Source organism: Chanodichthys erythropterus, chromosome 7 (genome assembly GCF_024489055.1).
Source record: "Chanodichthys erythropterus isolate Z2021 chromosome 7, ASM2448905v1, whole genome shotgun sequence".
NCBI classification, from domain to species: domain Eukaryota; kingdom Metazoa; phylum Chordata; class Actinopteri; order Cypriniformes; family Xenocyprididae; genus Chanodichthys; species Chanodichthys erythropterus.
Genome location: NC_090227.1, coordinates 27,083,535 through 27,104,722, shown reverse-complemented (window position 1 = coordinate 27,104,722; position 21,188 = coordinate 27,083,535). Strand labels below are relative to the sequence as shown.

Sequence of the window (21,188 nt, the reverse complement as noted above, 5' to 3'; positions counted from 1 at the left end):
GCTGTGGAGGAACTGCTTGTGTGTGTGTGAATAGTGTTGTGCGGATCTGCTTGCTGGACGCAGGCCAGCGGTCCCTGTGAAACAGCGCGTTGAGAGCGGAGAAGGATGGGATGGGATGTGCTGGCACTGCCGCTGTCAGTCCGCTCCGCTCCGCCTGTGCAGCTTCACCGGGGAGCACAACAACGGCATGGATGATGCTGACTTCGAAGATGATTTAGGCCGGCGTGCGAACGTTTTCTCTTCGGACTTAACCCATTTGGATTACTGTGGTTGTTGTTAGAGAACATTTATTTTTATTTCGGCGAGGAATTATTGAACGCGGCAGCGTAAAGGATTTCCAGCAAGGTAAATCGCGCGCACGTCTCGCGCTTGTTTTGAGCTGGTCTCGCGCTTCCCGATTCAGTCAGTCTGTAAGGGACGATGGAAGGATGGATGCGTTAAATACGTGATGTTTTTTTTTACTTAACTACACACTTATACTTCAATTTTTTCCGATTACTGATTACAACACACGATAGAGCACTGATTTGTGACCATAAACCGGAGTATATCCTTCTTAAAATCTGATTTTAGGAGGTGAAAGGCTCCTCAGAGTGTAAACTGTTCATGTAATGCAGCTAGCCTGCTAACCATTTACCTTAGAAACACAGGCATGTTATTTGAGGAATACTGCATCGTTTTCTCATAATGTTTATCGTTTTAGACGAACATCATCCTTACGGTGATTCTTTAGAAACTAATAATGTTGTGTTTAAAGGAGTTTGCATACTAAACTTGCTAGCTTATTTGCTTTGCTTGGTCACCATTACTGCCCATTCAGACTCATTCATCCATTTTTCCAAGGCTATTAACCTGTGCTGACAGCTGAATATGATCAGATCTGCTGTGGATAGTGACAGGAACTTAAAAGGATTGCATGCATGTGACCATCACGGTCATATCCTTAAAATCCTTGAACAATGCAGCTGTGTTAAGTCTTGCTTTATTAGATTTACTTGAAATGTCCTATGCCAGCCTCATAGAAAGGATTGTGCTGTCTCAAAACCTAATTAAAAAAATGCTGTTTTTTTATAGGAATCTGTCATAGGACATTGCCATCATCAACATTAATACATAGAATTATGGTTATAGATAGATACATAGATATATGTTGATTTGAACAGTGTCTCAAAAACTTTTGACTTCTGGGCTGCATAGTTTCATTTTGGTTGCAATTTCCTATTACAGCTGCTAAAGACTGATTAGATGTGAACTACTTACCTAGACAGGATTATTGGTGCATGGACCCAAAAAAAATGTTGGGCTTCCATCAGGCATCCTCATCTCTGTGGTGATGTGACCTTCATACCTAGACATTATCTTAGGCATCACGCATGCCCTTTAAAATGTTGTCTAGAATCTAGATAGCCAGTCCATTAGGTTTTGAGGCACAGCCTGTGATTGGGGTCTGTCTACTGACTGTAAACAAAGCAGATCGGACTGTGTCTATCTAGGCAGCTGTGGTCCTGCCGGCTCAGGGTGACGGATGTCTTTTTTTGTGCTGCTCACCCTGTGATGTCTGCACTGCAGGGCAGCAGTGTCAGCAGGCTGATGTACTCTAGCACACATGGTCAGGCATGAAAACCAGACCTGTAGTCGCCTTGACTTTTATCATTTGTCAGTCTGCACCATGACACTTCATTCGTGCCTGAATTTGTGATGAACATTGATTGTTTTTGCCTTTGTGATTTCCCTGTGCATGTGTGGTCAATGTGGTGCACTGTCATTTTGTTGCCAATGTCCATTAATTGGAAATAATGGCTAAATACCCCCTTGCTGTGTGCATGGGGTTGTGTCTGATGGCCTATACCACCACAGGGACATCAACTACCGCCTACCATGTTTAATATCTGTCTGATATGATCTGAATTGGATGTTCACTAATTCAAATGCTCTTAAATCTCTATCTTCTACACATCGTACTACTCAGTGAGAGTGTACGTGAAGCTAACATGTAGCTTAGGATTTAGTACGGATAAACCGCAATGAAACCCTAAACAGGGCATCAGGGTCAATCTTAAATCTGCACCAGAGAGTGGGTTTATCATCGGATCAGATTATATTACACTATAATCGTCTCCTCTGCAGTGTGCATCAGAGTAACTGCATTTTTATATTAGGGTTGCATGATTTGTGGAATTTAATTGAAAATCAGCTATGATTTTTTTTTTTTTTTTTTTGAACACTCCAGGTTTGCTGTGCTTGATTGTAGGTCTGCACAATATTACTATAAAATAAAAATAATAGTTAATAAATAAATATAATAAAACATAAATATAATAAATATTAATTATGATGATTATTATTAAATAAAATATTAAACAAGTCGGTACCAAGTCGGTGCAGAAGTGTAAAAAATGTGAGCGCTGTTGAGCGGATTCGTAAACACCTCTGATTGGCCATTGTGTTTACACGCTCATGAGCATGTTCGTGATTGGCTACAATGATCATTGCTTCAAAAACATGCTGTAAATAGACATCAATGACGCTCTTCACCGAGCGCTAACACAGATACACACGGGAGCATCTGAAAGCTTTCAGACCCTCTGCTCCCGCTTTCAAAACGTTTTCAAATTCAAACATTTCTGTGTGCTTTCAAACGCTCCCGTGTGTTGATCTTTGTAGCCAATCACAGACATAAATGTTGAGCTTGTGAACACAATGGCCAATCAGTGGTGTTTACAAATTCGCTCAACAGCGCTCACATTTTTTACATTTCTGTACCAACTTGGTATCGAAATCAGTACTTTTAACAACAGTAATATTAGTTTTAGTCAAGTATACATGGCTGTCATTATTTAATTTCAAATGTTAAACTATCAAGCTGTTATTTTGGCATAAAACTGCCTTTAAAGTTTATATAGTTTGTTGATAACAGTTTATAATTGCTCGTTCTCGTTACAAGTTTGGGAAGATGGTTAGCGTGTTACGTTCCCAAATGCACTTTATAAGCGACTGAGCCATATCGCAATTTCGGTTTCATTTAGATCAATTGTGCAGCACTACTTTCAGTATCTATAAAATAATTACAATGGTTTACAAATATTACACTGACTGAAAATGTGTGTGCTATGACATCACAGGTTCGTAGGACACTGTGAGTGTAGTGTGCCACTCAGGAGTTCAGCTGAGGAAGCAGTGACTCACTGTTCAGTGATTACAGGCGAGGCATTTTGTAACCCCACACCAGACGCAGCACACAAACACACTACTGCAAACACACAATTCCCAGCACCTGATTGTTAGATTCTGACATTGTGGTTGAGAGCTGTTCACCCCCCCCCCCCCCCCCAGATACACCCCAGTGAGAAGTGTTCTCATTTAGTGGAGCGGAGGTTTGACATCTTGAGCTTCAGGCTTTAGGGATGTGCTCCCATCACCAGCATGCTGTTTGCTGCCTTCAAAGCCTCAGGTTTTAATCTCCTATTGTGTGGTGGGAAGTGTTCCTATCAAGCCTGACTCAAACCTTAAGAGGTTTAATATGGTGATGATGTAACAAAACTGTGGTGCTTTGGCTACCGCAAGGTCGGTAGTAAAGTTTAACCTTTAAGATTGGAAAGTCAGCCCAATATCAGATGCCACAAACTCTTGCTTCTGGGATCTGCATGTTTTGCATGTTCTACACATCCCACAACAGTATTTGTTTATTAAATGTTTTGGCTAATTTGAATATGCCTTTAGTTGCGAATAAGAGTGTAGTGCTCTGTCTAACTTCGTTTAAATCCATTCCGTTGAATTCTATAGGTTTTCCACAAAAAAATTGTAGTTTGTGTTTAATTATGATATTATTTCTACAAAGATATTGCACTTTGAGGAAGGATCTAATAAAATGTGTTCATGTTTTTATTTATTTATTTATTTATTATTGTTGGCTGTTTTTTTTTTGTTTGTTTTTTTTACTCTTTTAGTCCAAATATAATTATAAACTGTAACATAAGTATGAATGTGCAAAACTACATATTTTCACGATCGATTGGTGAATATTTTCAAGATCGATTGGTGGGTGGCCCAAACCACTAATCAGCTCTTTGTTTTTTATGAATTCATGTATAATTGGACTGGTTTCGGTTTAACTGAACATAATCCGATGTTTTTCTTAGGTGGGGTTTACATAAAGATGCTTTCAAAGGGATCTATTTGGTTTTTGGACAACTAGATTAGTCAACCGTCATCACCCATACCTAAACTAGAGCAGAGATATGGTTTTAATGGTACCACAGTGGTTTAGATCAATTATGCTACAATTATTATTCTCATAAATGAGTATCATAAAAGTTAGATGAGCTGACCTAATTGGGTCATGTGCAGCTCCAGGGAAGGAATTATGCAATTAAATAAGAAAACCATAAGTAAAGACTGGACCATATTCAGGTGAGCCAGTTCATATTGATTTAGGTTTGTCTTTATTATATGGAAATGTGATCTACTCAGAGGTTGAGGGATAAGAATACAAATGCTGCCTGAGGGCATGTTATTCTGAAGACAGGATATCAGTTTTTAGGAGCTAGAGTTGCTATGCTATTGAGTTAACTTCTGTGGTAGCACAACCAGGAGAAATTCATCAAGCCGAGCCCCCCTGTAAAAACACATCTTCACAGGTCAATAACAAACTCACACCAGTCCGTTCGGGCACACAATATCAATCATGTGGTTTGTCACATGGTTGTGTAGTCCGTAGCTCTGCTGAGAAGCAAGGCAGAGGAGAAGAGGAAGAAAGGATGTGTTTCTAGTCCTGTGACTCCCCTCCTCCAGTCTTTTCCCCCCACGTGTGCGTGGAGGAAATGTGAGCCATGCTGCTTTTATCAGCCTCATTGTTAGTGTTCCTGAGGGACGGCGCTTCCTGATGGCAGCCAGAACACTCCACATGTTCCCATTCTGATGTCCTTACATACACCACCACACTGAAAAGCTTAAGAAACGTCTTGTATTCTTCCTCTTTCTCCACATTCCTTTTAACTTGGCCTACATATAGAAGTAGAGGGGGTGGATGAGAGCGTGAGAGCATGGAAAGATAGAATAAGAGCACGATATAGCACACTAGAGAGAGTGAGTCAGTGCCTTACTGCCTTTCTGACTCTTCTATCCATACAGGATGTATAAACAGGAACCGGACGGAAAGTCCACTGATGAATGTGAACTACCGCCACTGTTAGTATCACATTCACTGACTCTCAGATTCCTTCAAAACATTTTTTCTTTTAAGAGAAAATAAACAAAAAAATGAAAAGCTCTCTTGAAGGGAGAAGAATAATGGGAGTATCGGGTTGCACTTTAGTTCTTTGTATTCGAGTTGTCCAACCAGCTCAATACTAAAGGCCATATAACACTAGGGATGACATGGCTGTTAGTCACATCTGTTCTTCACAGATGTGTCCGTCCACCTGCTCGTAATGGGATGTTTACTATACAGCTTGGCACAGAAGCAGCAATCTTAAGTAAACACTCAGAAAAATTGTGTGCGAGAGTGAATGGAAAGTAAGTGGGAGTGAGCAGTGATTTGAGATCAAACGATAGGAGTGTGCAGATGATAGTAACTCTAAACATGTTTCATTGGTTGAGTGCGTCTGGACAATGGACGTCTGACTGCACCCAGTGTGACTTCTGAATGCACTGCACACTCATTTTAGCCTGGAGGAATCTGTGTTGTTAGTGTGTTTGTTTTTCCTGCAGACTCAATTTAATATTAATTATGAGCAGTCCTTTCTGGCTTTGATAAAAATAAGACATTCCCTGCCATGGCAGATGGCAATCAAAGCACTAATCAGAATGTGCACTGGTGCAGTTATCTATACGGACTGACATGGCACGATCCCTCTGTCATGAATTAGCGATGGTTGAGGGGAGTTTTGTATTAACACAGATATTAACAGCAGCTGCAAGCCCTGATCTCTCTGAAGGAAGCTTATGTGTGATGTGTATAGTCATGACATGTACAATACAAAGTGACTTTTTTTTGTAGTTAACTGTAGTTTTGAGTTTTGTATGCAACTGTTTAAATGGATAGTTGTATTAAATCTGTATGTCTTTCTTTCTGCTGCAGAACGCACAGAAATATCTGAAGAAAGTTTCTGCTTTCAAGCTCTACTTTTTTTGTTTCTGCTTTCAAGCTCTACTTTTTTTTTTCTACTGTTTTTGTACAACATTGGACCTTATTGACATTTACTATATGGATATTTTCATAAATCATCTTTTGTGTTCCACAGAAGAAAAAGCCATGCAGATTTAGAACAACATAAACGATGACAGAATTATGTTGTGAACTATTGCTTTAATGGTCCATAATAAAGCCACAATTGCAGAGTTTACATTAGAAGCAATTAAGCTAGATATTCACAAGCAGAACTTGTTTGTGAAATAATCTTTAGGACATTAGTTTTACTTTGATTTAGGGCTGTCAAACGATTAATCATGATTAATCGCATACAAAATAAAAGTTTGAGTTTGCAAAATATATGTGTGAGTACTGTGTGTAATTAATATGTATAATAAATACACATTTAATGTATATATTTAAGAGAAATATGTTATTTATGTACAAAATATTTGTATATATATAATATAAATGATATAAAAATACATATACTTGTACATATTTCTCAAATATATACATGAATGTGTTTGTATTTATATGTACATAATAATTACACACAGTACACCCACAAGGCAAACTTAAACTTTTAGTTTGTATTCGATTAATCACGATTAATCGTTTGACAGCTCTACTTTGATTACAAAATTGGTGTTTTCTGTAAATGTTACTCCCATTTTTTTTTTTAAATGCATTTTACATTGTAGTATCAGCTGTTTCAGATAAACTTGACCCTAAATGACATGTAAATACAAAATAAACTGTGGTTGCTTGCTTTGTATGTCAGTCAAAAAATTTCCAAAGTGCAGAACATTAAAACAACACTATTTGGAAATTAGTATCTCATCTCTGACCAATTATAAAAGTCTGCATGTACTCTGTGAGACTTCATGCCTTTCATCTGTTTGTTTTTGTTACAGTATTATTTCTACATTTTGTAAAGATTGGTGGTAGCCAAGTTAAATGTGTTTAATTAAAGCTGTTGTCCGTACATTTTTTGGTTAAAAATGATCAAAAATAAATTTTTGAGCAAGTACATAACCAGCCAGTGTTCATCTCCTTACCTTAGCCCGATTCACAATGGTAAGCTTGTAATTATGTTTTGTAATTCGAGTGGTACTGGTAGGTTTCTGCGGGAAATTCGAGCATGTCAGCGTTTGTCTTTGTGTCATTACATCACGTCTGTTTACATAAAGAGTCCTTAATTGTTAAGATGACATTTTCCGGTGAAAATTCTTATTTTGGTCATACTTCCAAGACTACAATCTGATTCCGAAGTACAGTATCTACACCAGTGCGGTGACTCACAGCAAACATTAGATTCATCCACGCTGAGGAGCCGTGCCGATGCACAACCCATGTAAAGATGATAATTCCGAAAAATAACTGCAATTTCAGGTTTCAAACAGAGATGGCGACAAACGTACGGACTGCAGCTTTAACTATGTTTTAACCAGAAGGGGTTGAATCAAAATAACCTATGACATCCTAATAAAAAAAAAATCCAAGCTACTCAACATCAGCGCTGAAGTGTGAGATAATTCACTTTAAAAGTGTGTGTGTGTGTGTGTGTGTGTGTGTGTGTGTGGGGGAGTGAAAGAGATTGAATTCTGCTGCTTGAGTGGGAATTGCGCTGCATGTGTGGAAGGAGAGTTTCTATTTTTGTCATGTCACCATGACCTAGTATTTACAGTTGATTTCACCCTGCTGTGAATGTGCTTTCGTTAATCTCTTTCTCTCTCTCTCCCTCCACAACAGATGACGGAAGGGCGGAGATGTCAGGTCCATCTCCTGGATGACAGGAAATTGGAGCTCCTGGTACAGGTAAGACAACACATAATGCAGATAATGGAACAACATGACCCAAATGTGATATTGTAGGTTTGTAAATTTGTTGAAATAAATTATTATGTTTGACTCGATTCACCCACAAAATGTCAAGCATTCGTGCAGAAATATTAAAGTAGTAGTAATATTGATATATAGGTGTGAAGTTTTAGTGCATGTTTTTGTGATAAGGTCTGAGGTTTTTCTCTCGTTTGTCTGGGAAGGGAAATCCTCATTGTTCCTCTGAGACTTTATTAATGTCTTGTGGAAACAGGCTCTTTATCGGGCTGTGCATGTATGAGTTTGAATGTTTGCTCTGTGTGTATGTGTAATATGACTTCTTAATACCCTTCTCCGGTTTCATGGCCAAAGAGACTCTGAGGTTCAGTCACCCTGCCCTGAACTCAATCATATGTGTATGCATATGTCTGTCTCTCAAGTGTCTTTTAAACATCAGTTCCACTAATAGCCAGTCTGCCAGGTTTTGGTTCCCATAACGACCCAAACAGGCAGCCTCTCAAATCACGCATACAGTGGCCCCCTCCTGCCCAAAACACTCCATAAATCCTCCTATCAGACCGCAAACATCTTCTCTCAGGATGAGTTCAGTTTCCATAACAACACTGTCTGTCTCTCATGCCCCATCAGCCCTCAGACCTCAATATAAACAGAACTGTCTCCCTAGCATAACTCTGTTTCCTCAACACTCACATGAACTTTCTCAGGAAATCCCTAATCATGAGGTAAACGCTGCCTGTGGCATCTTAGTCACTGAACACATGTAAAGTCAAGTTCTTATTCTATTTTTCTAATCTCCTTTGTCTTGTTTTGTCATTTTTTTGTATTGTATTCTGTTTATTCTTTATTATTTTTATGCTATTGTACTATTTATTTATATTTGAAATTACCTTTTATTTTTAATATTTTCATTTTAATTTTAGTTTTAAGTTTGTCATTTTTTTTATTACTATTATTGTTTTAAATATTTCTGTATCGTTTAATTTAAAATAAATAAATAAATACGTTTTTTTGTCATTTTAATAATTAAACTTGTTTTATTTCAGTTACTTGCCAAGGTAACATCTCTAATTTTCATTTAAGTTTAAATTAAAATTCAAATCTTTTGTTTTGTTCTCTTCTTGTGTTCTATTTTTTGTATTCTGTTTTTTGTCTGTTCTCTCTCTCTCTCTCTCTCTCTCTCTCTCTCTCTCTCATGCCTGTCAGGTGCAGTTAGGTGACCTGATTCCTCTAGACTCCAATCCAGTTTAAACTCCATCATAGTTGGAGAAATGTAATTTCTCTGCCTTCTCCATCTCTCATTTTCCACATACCCTCTTTCTCTCCTCTAAAATGCTGCTTGAGTTGATTGCGGTTGCAGTTTTGGTCTAATAAACAGAGAAATCTAGAAAGGAGAGGAGGTGAAAGAGTCCTTAACAATCAGGTAAGAGGATGAGGAAAAGGAAAAGAAGGGATTTCCAGGAAGAGAGAAAAAAAAGAATGGATGTGGCAGAGGGAAGAGGAGAAAAAAATAAGGCAGTGTTTCATGTATTTCCTCACTCTCTCTTCAATTTATGATTTATTGAGCTGTTGCAGAAACGCTTATTCCATAATCTTTACACATTTGTCCTACTTTAGTCGTGAGTACTTAGATATATGTTCTTTTAGCATTGGCTAAAACATTAAGCCTGTTATTTCTGCTTTCTGACTTCTCCTTTCCTCCTTTCTCTCTTCCTCCATGTGGGCAGATGTTCTGGAGAAGGTAGTGTAGGTTAATCGGGCTATTGAGAATTCAGGTGTTATTCCAAGTTCTGCATGTTCCTTGAGGAAAAGCTCTTCTCTTTTTCTGTTAGAGAAATTGTGTTGATGTACCTAACAGGGTAAAGCTAAAGAACTTTGATAACTGAAGGGGCTGTCACACTAGATTTTGCATTCTGTACTGGGGCTGCACGATGTCTTGTTTTAGCATCGATATCACGATGTGCACATCCACGATAGTCACATCGCAGGAAGTGCGATGTCTAGTATAGGGATCGTTAATCAGTACAGTTTGAAACGCACATCATTTTCGGATTAATTGCAAAGTTTAACCATCCACTTAAAACAACTCCACTTCTAAACATCACAGATTTTTCACAGAACTTTCATTTTGCCAGTTTTGCATAATTTTTTTTATTTCTTTATGAGAAACTTAAATACAAACTTATATAGTAATACAAATTATTAACCAAATAATTTTTTTTAATAAAAAAAATATTGATATATTTAAAAATAAAGCTAATATGAATGACAAAAATGACAAAAACTCTTTCCACTGAAATTACTCGGAATAACTTGTCCCAGGAACTTTTCCCCCCTGCTGTTGCGGTCTGAAGTACTATGAAGATTAGGCAAATTAGTCCGGTGAGGACCAAAGACTATAGAATAACACAAGACGTGCAATATGGCGAAATAAGTCCCACCTTCTAAATAAGTGGCAATCGCCGACTGGTAAAGTCATGGCATCACTGCAGCGGCCGTTAGAAGCTCCGGTTCCTATAGAAACAGTCAGATGCACTTCTCCGAAATGAGACACAAGAGACGCGCATTTAGAACTGCGCATTAGCTTGATACAGCCTGAAAAATACAGTTTTTTGTCATGATTCAAGCGTTTAGAAACAAAATTTATGAGACAGTTATCAGATTTCATTGGTGATTTCAAATATGAAATTTAATCAAAAGCTTGACAAACAGCTTTGGAGAATTTGATGTTTCCCCATTCAAAGAGATAGGAGCTGCGCTTGCATGCTCAAGAGGTATTTCAAAGATGACCGCCAAGTGAAATGACTTGTCTTAAAGGGACTTTGCGTAGGACTACACACGACTTTCTAGTTCCCGCTGGATTTCGTCCTCCACATATAAGCTTAATAAAGCCTGAACCTTGTCCTTGTATTTTTCAAACTCCCTTGTTGATTCAATAGCAAACAACTCTTTACTGCACGCGCTGCAACAGACTTTTAAAGATGGTGGTTGAAATAAAATGCTGCGTGGAGTCAACCAATCAAAATGCTGTGTGAACTCAACCAATCAGCATGTTCAGTGCCCAAGTCCCACCCCCAAAATTTCCTGAACTACTATTTTGTGAGCAGGGACTTTCTGAGGGGGAAATTTTTACCTTAATTTAGACCCTGGTCCCTCCCCAAAGACCCTAGTTCCTGGGTAAAGTTCATGCGGTGGAAACACAGCTTTACTAAACTAAAATGAAAATATAAAAATAAAATCAAATTTAAAATATTAAAAACTATGATAGTATATCAATTATACTAAAATAACACTGATCGTAGGAAACTTGATTAGATATAATTTTAATCAATTAAAAAGTTTTAATTTACTGTGCATTGATTGAAGTTGTAGAAGGTTGTAGAAGGATATCGAAGTCATTTTCACACTTAAAATCCAGTGTGACAACACTTCTACAAATGCAGTGGTGAAATCGTTGACTGGTTCAGTGATGGGTCTCTGTTGGATCTCTCTGGAGCCTCATTTAACTGCCTCCTCTTCCTCTCTTCTTCCTCGTCTCATTAGAGGCAATGTACCATTCTGAAGGTTATCGTGGATGATCTTGCACTGTGCGACTGGCAACATCTTCTTGAATGATTTTATAGTCCCGTTATAGACTAAACTTTGATGCTGTATCATCGTCTTTAGTCTTATTTGCATACAATGCTGTTGAAAATATCCAGTCTGTATTGGCTTTAATTCTTTTGCGTTTCCTTTTTTATTTTTTTGTTAGCAGTTTTGACATGATTTTAGTTTATAATTAGGTAGACGGTCTTATAATAACAGCTGTCAACAGTATTTTTTTGTATAAACTTGCTCTGTTTTTCAGCTGTCTAACTGCTCGTTAGCAACTCCCACCTGTCTCTCCATAACAGGCTGTAATTTTGTGAATTATGCGTTTAGTATGTGTTTGTCATTTTCCATGGTGAGTCAAAGCAGGTGCTGTTGGGTCCTCTCATGTTCTAGCTCGATCCTTCCTCTCAAATGTAGTTAACACGGTTTAAAATTTTTACTTCCACTGCCAAAATTTTCACTAATTTCACAATTTTCAATTACAGTTTTTTGGCTTTTATTATTTTACAATGTACAGAGTAGGGCAGTATCTAGTCTGCATTCTTGATCATATAACATGTTTTAACAGAGATAAATCCTCAACTAAAATACTAGGGTATCACTGTGTTAAAGTCAGTCTGTGTGATGAAAGATGACTCATCTCTCATCTCTGTGATCTAGACCTGATGAGACCTTACGGCGCATGTTCTTGTCATCGCTCTTTCGTCCTGATCCGACACCCACTGTTTAATGATATCAAATCACAACAGTCCGGATATTCTTCATCACGGCCACACGCGCTATCACATGCTTCTCCATGTGGAAACATGTGTCTGTGATTTGCATCAACCTCTGTAAGTGTAATGGCAGAGAGGAGATGATAGCCATCCAACATTAAATCTGTTAAAACCATATAGCGCTCATATTGATGGCCCTCAATGCACACTAACAGGATATTAATTTGCTTTATCCTTCTTATCTGCACATTTCAGAAACTCTGAACACATTATTACATCAGTTACTGTCATTATCTAGTCTGGAGGCTAAACAGAGAGAGAATGAGGCAGAAAGAGATAGAATATACTGTCATTCTTTAAGAAAATGGATATGGTTTGAGTTTTAGCTCTTTTCATTTTCTCAACTGCACAAACACATACACCGCTACAAATGGGTCAAGATTGAAAATTGCGGTCATATTAAACCCACTTCCTCTTCTTACCGCAGACACTCGCTTACACTGTTGCTTTGGCTAATTGAGGAAGCAGGCTGTTTCACACCACGTTGCTTTGAATGATGAGATTAAATGTGCCAGTTGATTGATGTGGTACAGAGTTGCATGTCTCACCTGAAGAACCAGAGGTGAACAATCTCATAATATACTGACTGGTTCATGTGTGAATAACCACAACGTTAATGGCAAAAAAGATAAAAGAATATCTAAAACAAGATGTCTTGTTGAAAGCTGGGTTTTTAAGATCAGACCTGAAGGGAGGGTAATGAATCAGAGAGGACCGCAAAGGGGTTTTTTTAAAGCTGTATGAGGATACTTAAAATCCTACGTTCTACATAGGCAACTGCCTTCTAAGGCAATATCTAACTGAAATGGAACCTCATTTGAAATTATTTTAGATGCTCTACATTGGCTTAAACTCCTCTGGCCACACAAATAGCCCTCACGTGAGATGCACTGCGGAATTCAGGAGGGTTTAGCAGGTTATATTTAATGCTAAAACCTGCTAAAAAAAATGCATTTTCCCAAATGGGTTCATTAACTCCTGGGAAAGGCACAAGGGAACTCCAGCGGGTTTGTGAGTTGATGAAAAGCTAATAATAAATTAAATCATAAAAATGAAACATTTAAATAATTTTAAATATTTAAACTGAAAAAAATATTTGTTAATCTTCATGTGTTGTGACTATGTAGTACGTACCCACATCAATGAACCATAAATATGCAAATGTGTTATTAAATGATCAAAATACTAACTTAAAATCTCAGAGGGTACTTCAAGTAAATATTGTAGGTCAAAGTGGGTTCGGTTGACAAAGTTTGGTAATTGCTGTTCTAATGAGTTATAAAAATACATAGCACATGATATTATTGACAGGAATAGTACTTTCTTACTTGAATTGAACTTTTGTTGATATTTTTCTCTGTTTAATTATGTATCTTATTTGGCAGCATAACTTCATGCTTACTGTTGTGTACTTATGATAGAGTAACTTTCTAGGTCTAGGCAGGCAGCTCACTAGGTTTTGGAACAAGTAGGTTTTAAGAGCTTCCTTCATCGAAATCACAATTTAAAATGTAATAATACACAAGAAAAATAATGATAATCTTGTAATTCTACAGGCTTTAAGCAGAGGTTGTGGCAGTGATCATACTTTTGCTCCAGATTTTGCTGTGCTATTTTTAGTGTGTGTGGGTGGGCTGGCTCTCTTATAAAGAGGGTTGTTGCTGCGTGTGCGTTTGTGTGTGTGTGTGTGTGTGTCTCTGTATTTATGTGTGTTCTTAATTCAGAATGGTATGTGTTGAAATTGAAACAGTAATTAAAGTATTTTGAACACAGGCTCATGCACACAATGTTTCTGCATATTGAGTGCACATCTTGTTTTAATTTGATTTGATGATTTTTGATCTTTGTCAGGCTCTTTTCAGTGCTTTTTACTTGTGTACTTTTTATTAACATATCATTTTGTGAATAATAAGTGTGCACACAAACACAGATAAACCATACATATAAAAAGAAACACAAAAACCATATACAAAATGTATATGTATACACAGCCAAACATACAATACCATCCAAAGTTTCGGGTCAGCTTTTTTTTTTTTTTTTTTTTTTTTTTTTTTCAGCAAGGACACAATGAATTGATCAAAAGTGAGAGTAAAGACATTTATAATGCTACAAAACATTTCTATTTCATCAAATCATCAAAGAAAAACAGCATATTAGAATGATTTCTGAAGGATTACGTGACAATGAAGACTGGAGTAATGGCTGCAAAAAATACTTTGCTATTACCAGAATAAATTGTAAAATATATAAAAATAAAAAACTGTTATATTATTGTAATTTTGATCAAATGAATGCAGACTTTGTGAGCAAAGTAACTTCTTTAAATAATCATTCAAAATCAGTTCCCAAACTTTTGAGCTGTATTATATACCCACAGAAATGCATTCTTGAATACACATAAAAAAAATAAATACACTAATATGTAGGGGTGTTACGATTTATCGCAGTACGATATATCGCGATGCAAAAATGCTTTTACGATATGATGGCAGTCAAATCTTATTGGTTGAGCTGCCAACGTGACCTACTCTGCAAGGTGGGAGTGAGAGAAGCCGGTTGTCACCGCATATAATGGTCTGTCTCAATCAGCTCTCTAGTTCAGTAAGTGTTTCGGGCACACATTGAATCTTGCAAGCAGGTTTAAACGTTTCTCGCGTCAGTCTCTTGCTTGGTCGCGTGAGAAAAGTCGTGGCTTTCCGCAGTGCCACAGCAACATCTGTGCTCACAGAAAAGCAAAAGATGCTTGCGATGCTTTGCTTTAAGAAGTTCCGCGGGGCTGTTCACATATTGCGTCTTTTCCGCGTGCAAGTCAGTTATTTCAAATGTAGCCGCGCGACAGGTGCGCTCATAATGGGATCAACGCGGTCGTGACGCGCATGCAATTCTCAACTTCTCAGAATGCCGCAAGCGCACCGCAGGTCGTGTGACAAGCATCAACCGATCAGCTATGGCCTTTCCGTAACAAAACAGCAAAAGCTCAGCCGAACAGCTGATCATAGCTGTACAGGTGGTTTTCTTATCCCCATAAATATATCTAGTAGTAAAGCTAATGCAAGGGCTAGAAATCATTTATCCTTTGCAGAAACTTCCTGATCCTCTTGGAGAGCGCAGTTCATGGTTGCATAGCAACGACCGACGCCATGGGAGCGCAAGCGCTTTGGAAAGGAGAAGCGGTGTGGCCGCGCCTTCCACGCGTTTTTAGACGCGATATGTGAACGGTCCCTATTCATAATTCTAAGTTCATGTTAAATTTAACATTCTTTTTCAGTGACAGACAGACCTATTCAGCTGTTGATCTGAATACAGAAGGTTTTTATTAAACCTTGAAATGTGATCTTGTATGTACAACAAGGAAAATTATTGAAATTTGTTAATGTTTTTTGAATAAATCTTGTTTGAATTTCAGTTTCATTTTGTTCAAAATATCGTGATGCGTATCGTATCGTGAACTCCGTATCGAGATACGTACCGTATTGTGAGCTGAGCGTATCGTTACACCCCTACTAATATGTGAATTTGACATAACTAACAAGTCGTGAGTATATTGTTGTCATTTTGTCACATGGTTTTGGAAAGGGAGGTTAAAAGCTCTCTACTTATAAATGGTTGTGTGTGGATGTTGGTAGATTGGTAAGCTGTACAGAGATGTCCCAGGACTCCAGTGATTTCAATGTCTACGCTCAAAGCCCAGTGACACACCCATGGTTCACCACACGCTGGCTCTGACACACACACTTTACACTCACTTATACACACAGGGAAAACCCAGAGCTAGCAGAATCATAGACAGCGTGACAACTGGTGTGTTTCTCAGTTTTCCACAATGTTCTGGGTGTGTGTCATCTCTAAGTCAAAAATCTCTGTAGTTTGTTAATGAGAACCATCAAAACGATTCTTAAGAGCAAATATGCCAGTTATATGAGCATATTTTGGAGATTATTTTTGCAGCAAATCAAGTTCTGTTCAAGATGCAACACACACAGACTGCAGACTGTGTGGGCATGAAATTGCAGAGTCACTGCAGTGCATCAATACTCATCAGAATACGGCGCTCACAGCCTGCCAACTCGTTGACCTTGTGTGTGTGTGTGTCACATCCGGGTGTTTTTGTCTGTGTGTATATTCTGAATGAAAAGATCTCTTTTGTGATGAAGCCTCACTTTTTTTTCTTTTTCTGTCTCAGCCCAAGCTAATGGCGAAGGATCTTCTAGACCTGGTGGCATCCCATTTCAACCTGAAGGAGAAAGAATATTTTGGAATCTCTTACGTAGATGAGACGTACGTATACCCAGCACATCCCATGAAATACTAGACCAAACTCTAACCTATGAAAAAAGACTGTCAGATGAAGCTATAGTCATGAATAGTTCAGCTCTCTGACTGTGTCAGGACTCTGGATGAGTGAGCATGCTGTGATAATGCCACAGGAGATGATTGGCTTCCCTCTTTCTCCCTTCTTCACTTTCTGTGACAACCAGCTTTTCATTTAGTCCTACACAGTGTGACCTACCGCTGTGCAGCATTTGTTAGACGTATCTTGGCATGATTTCTTTAAGGCACACATACAAACTCAAGAGCAGCATCATGTCTGTTCTCGCTGCTAGCGTGCTTGGGGGAATGTGTTATATGTAGTTTTCAAAGATTTTGAAATCTTGTCTGGTGACCTTTGATCCGCCCCCTGATCCTTCCCAACAAGGGGTTGACAGTTTGCAGTCGCCAAGGACAACATGCAAATAGACAAATGGATTTCTGTCAGAAACAAGTGCACACACAGTGTGAGTTAAAATTTTCCTATACAAATACAATTTAAAACACATTGTGTTGGCTTGTCAGTGGTACTTGCTAAGACTAGCATCAGTATTTTATATATATCAATGCAATACTTTCCTGAGACTAAATTATGCATGAAAATGCACATGTGATGACATCTTGAACATAAAACACCCCTCTTGTGGCTCATTTTTCGCATGATATTTTATGACGTTAGGTGATACTATGAATGAGACGTAAGATGTTGCAAGACATTTTCGGTTGATGTTACAGATACTATCAGTCATTTCTCTTGGGCTGTGTTTCAGGGGTCATTTCAGCTGGTTGCAGTTAGATCGTCGTGTGCTGGAACATGAGTTTCCCAAGAAATCTGGACCCATTGTGCTTTACTTCTGCGTAAGGTAAGTACAATGGCAATAAAAACACAATAAACATGTTTAAACTGTGTTTTTAAGCATCAAATTGGACATTTGAATGTGCCTGTGAATTATCAAAAATTAATAAAACTAAATAAAATATATTGAAAAAAGAAAGAAATAAACATGTATATATAATTGACAACATAAAATGGCTTCTTTTTTCTTCTTTTTTATTATACAGTGGTTTATTGAACAAATTGTGTCTCTCTTTAAAGAAATTTAATTATAATTAACATTTTCGTAAGAATAAAAATAAATCTATCTCAGCTAATGCTGTAAACTATATACAGGGGAGCCTTTTCTTGCAAATTACTGTAATATTAAAGGTTACAATTAACTACAGAGCCAAAACCAAAATTCAGTTGCTATTTATTTTTTTATATAATAATCAACACTCAAATAATAATAAAGAACATGTAAATTGCACATATGGTAGGTTTTGCATTAACTTTTAAATCTAATTATAAAATGATTAATTCAATTCATTTTTGAAATATAATCATTTACACACTGTCATAACTTGTTTTCATGACAAATTTATTTAAACATTAAATAACATTAAAGACATTAAAGGTAAAGTAAATACAACAAATGTATAAGCTAATATAGTCCATATATTTAATGTAATGCACCCCTCTAGAGTTCATTTCTCTCGTGAACTAACATGCTGTGGACAGTAAATGACTTGCCCGAGGTAAATGTAATGCTACGTGATATATTATTCTCAAGCTGTTTTATTGATGTCTTTCTGCGGTTGAAATACCGGTTGAGCATTTCTAGGGCTGAGTTCCACTCCAAATTTGTATGCCCTTCACTACTTAACTTCCCTCTGTCTCGTGGACTTGGATGTGCGTCATTGCTTACGTTGCACGAGTGTCCACTACTCGCGGAACACGTGCATAAGGCTTAAATGATACGCACTAAGCCCTTGATCACTTGGAATTCACTATGGAGCTGATAACCCCTTTTGTACTTATGAATTTGTTTTATGCAACATTCTATATGCTTATAAGTTCTTTGAGAAAATATAAAATCCTATAGGTATATGAGCTGTTGGAGAAAAATTAAATTAAACTAAATGTCAATAGTATTTGACCATGAATATAAGGTAGCTACAATTATTATGTGATTAAATCTCAAGATAATTAAACATATTATACGCTATAATGTGATTAATTCCCAAAATAATCAATATATCATACACTTCAGTTAAGCGTGATCTGCTGTGACGTCACAATCAAGTTGAATTGTGGGATATAGAGCTGCTTGAAGTGTACATCAGAGTAGACTCACTCCCTTGGTCAAAATCGAGGGGACGAGGGTCTATCCATATAAACGTCCCACGTCCACTTCACGAAGTGGAACGCACTTCAAAATGGTGGCAGATTCCCCTGAGGGGAAGTGCTTAGGGAAGTTTGGAAGTGTATGTCTAAAATTGGAATGGAACCCAGCCCTGATCGTCTGTTCTTCTTCTACTTCGCCACTTTTTCCTGTTGTGGCCGTTAGCAAACAGTGTTGCATGACCGTGCACGTCCCCTTCTGGATTATAGTGTGGATCGCCGGTGACTGACTGTATTCATTGTTTAACTGCATGAACCGAACTGTGACGTCCATACCATATGGTTCGGGATGAATACATCTACCGTTACACCCCTTATATATATATATATATATTCTTATTGCATAAAAAAAAAAAATCACAGTAAAAAAAAAAAAAAAACACTTTTAGAGTGAATTGGCATCACCACTTCTGTCAAGAGTGTTTTCGTAACAGGGGGTTTGTGTATGTGTTTGTTTATTCTTTCAAATTAGCATGGTCAGTAAACCACGGCTCACTCGCAGTTACAGAGAACTTAGCCAATCAGAATCCACCATTCCCTTATTAACACCCCCAGCAATTTGAGCACCATGGCAACAGCTGAGTGTTAATCAGACTGTGTTTGAATTGCAAGGCGAGAGCAGATATCTGCTGGGAGGGTTGATTCGTTTAGATTTTAATTGCATCTGCCTCGAAATATGACCAATACAAAGAGCAGCCAGTATATTTATTGCTTGTGTGTTTGTATGACTCTGTGTGCGTGAGAGAGTTATAGTGGGCAAATTTGTTTGCTTCCTCTCAGTATTTTACTGTGTAAGTCGCAATCAGCACACAGTCATACATCACCACGCTTGCTGTGGGTGGATGCTGGTTTATTGCTGTCAAGCTCAGCATTAAAATAGCCCAGCATTTCACCCATTTGTTAGGACACATTTGGATTGCTTTTCTTTCTTTCAGTCTATTCCACTTGCATCACTTTGCTCTTCTGGGTCGCACACAGACACAAACACATAAAAGCAAGCATACACACGCATGCATTTTGCTTTAATAGTTGTGTGCAGAGTTGTATGTCTTCTGTTTGAGCTATTGCATGTGAGTGCAGTTTAAATTGGAGTAGAGGCCCAGTTTTAATGCATGCATGATGTCCTGTGTACATCAGTGTGTATGTGTGTTATCCTTTCTGCTCGTGATTGGGCTATTGATTGGAGAGAGCTAAAGTCTTTGATGCGTGTAAGACTCTGCCTCACTCTGTCTCACATCTCAAATTAAACCAGCTGTCAATACAGTTTTAATCACTTTAATCTCTCTCACTTTCACTCGTTTACTGTCTCTCTCTCTAAATCACTTTCTTCACTGCTAGTTACGTCTTTAAACGCTCACGGATTCAAAGCATTCGTCTTCATGTATCATATGTCGTAAGGTTCATTTTAAGTTTGTTGTGTGCCTCAGTGTATGTTCAAGGTCATATTATCATTTTACATGCATCTGTACATATATCTATTTATGTGTGTGTCTGTGTAACAGTCCATGTGTGAATGTCACAGCTTGAGCCTTCAGCTGAAATGAAAAATGTCATGCTGAGACCACTTATTTATTTATACTGATTTTGAGACAATTACTTATTTATGTGTGTATTTGTTGTTGTAGTTCCTGCTAACTCTAATCTGAGTGCTAAATGAAGCTTGTACAGTGGAAATTGTTTTCTTTTTGTGGGTTTGGAGAGGGATGGAGGCAGCAAGAAGGAATAGAGAGTGTTCATGATGCCCTCTAGTGATTGGTCTTCGACTGTGTATATAATCAATTGCTTCCTTCAGTGTGTTCATTGAAACTGTTTGAATGTCCTGCTAAAGTGGAATCAGAATTGGGTACTCAATACTCATACTGAACAATTTTGAATCATATTCTCAACTAATCTTAATCTGTGAATGAATTAATAATGTGTATAGTGTATATGTAACTACTGTTTTTAAACTTTTTTTAAACCTGATTTTGATGTGTATTTTCTCTTCAACAGGTTCTACATAGAAAGTATCTCTTACCTTAAGGACAATGCCACAATAGAGCTGTTCTTCCTCAATGCAAAGTCCTGCATCTATAAGGTAAACTGTTGTCACTGTTCTACCAGTAGAGGGCAGTATTAGCTACTACCCTTTTGGTTAAAGCAGGGGTAGGCAGGTTCGGTCCTAGAGAGCCACTGTCCTGCTGAGTTTAGCTCCAACCTTAATCAAACACACCTGAACAAACTAATCAAGCTCTTCAGGATTACTAACCCTGCGTCCCAATGTCCATACTATCCATCCTAAATAGTATGTGAGATTAAAATAAGTGTGTCCCAAAGC

General features: G+C 37.7%; 1 protein-coding gene across 8 annotated transcripts in view; it reads left to right on the top strand.

The window, feature by feature from the left end:
- frmd4a (FERM domain containing 4A) overlaps positions 1 to 21,188 on the top strand; it is a 107,541-nt gene that overhangs the window by 49,207 nt on the left and 37,146 nt on the right. For 7 of the 8 annotated variants that reach the window (XM_067390011.1, XM_067390010.1, XM_067390009.1 and 4 more), the window contains exons 2-5: positions 7,886 to 7,951; positions 16,526 to 16,620; positions 17,421 to 17,513; positions 20,864 to 20,948. In XM_067390011.1, coding sequence (XP_067246112.1) covers positions 7,886 to 7,951; positions 16,526 to 16,620; positions 17,421 to 17,513; positions 20,864 to 20,948 — 339 coding nt within the window. Of the gene's footprint in view, positions 1 to 33; positions 346 to 7,885; positions 7,952 to 16,525; positions 16,621 to 17,420; positions 17,514 to 20,863; positions 20,949 to 21,188 lie in introns of those variants that run through there. The other variant, XM_067390012.1, reaches the window with a different exon arrangement.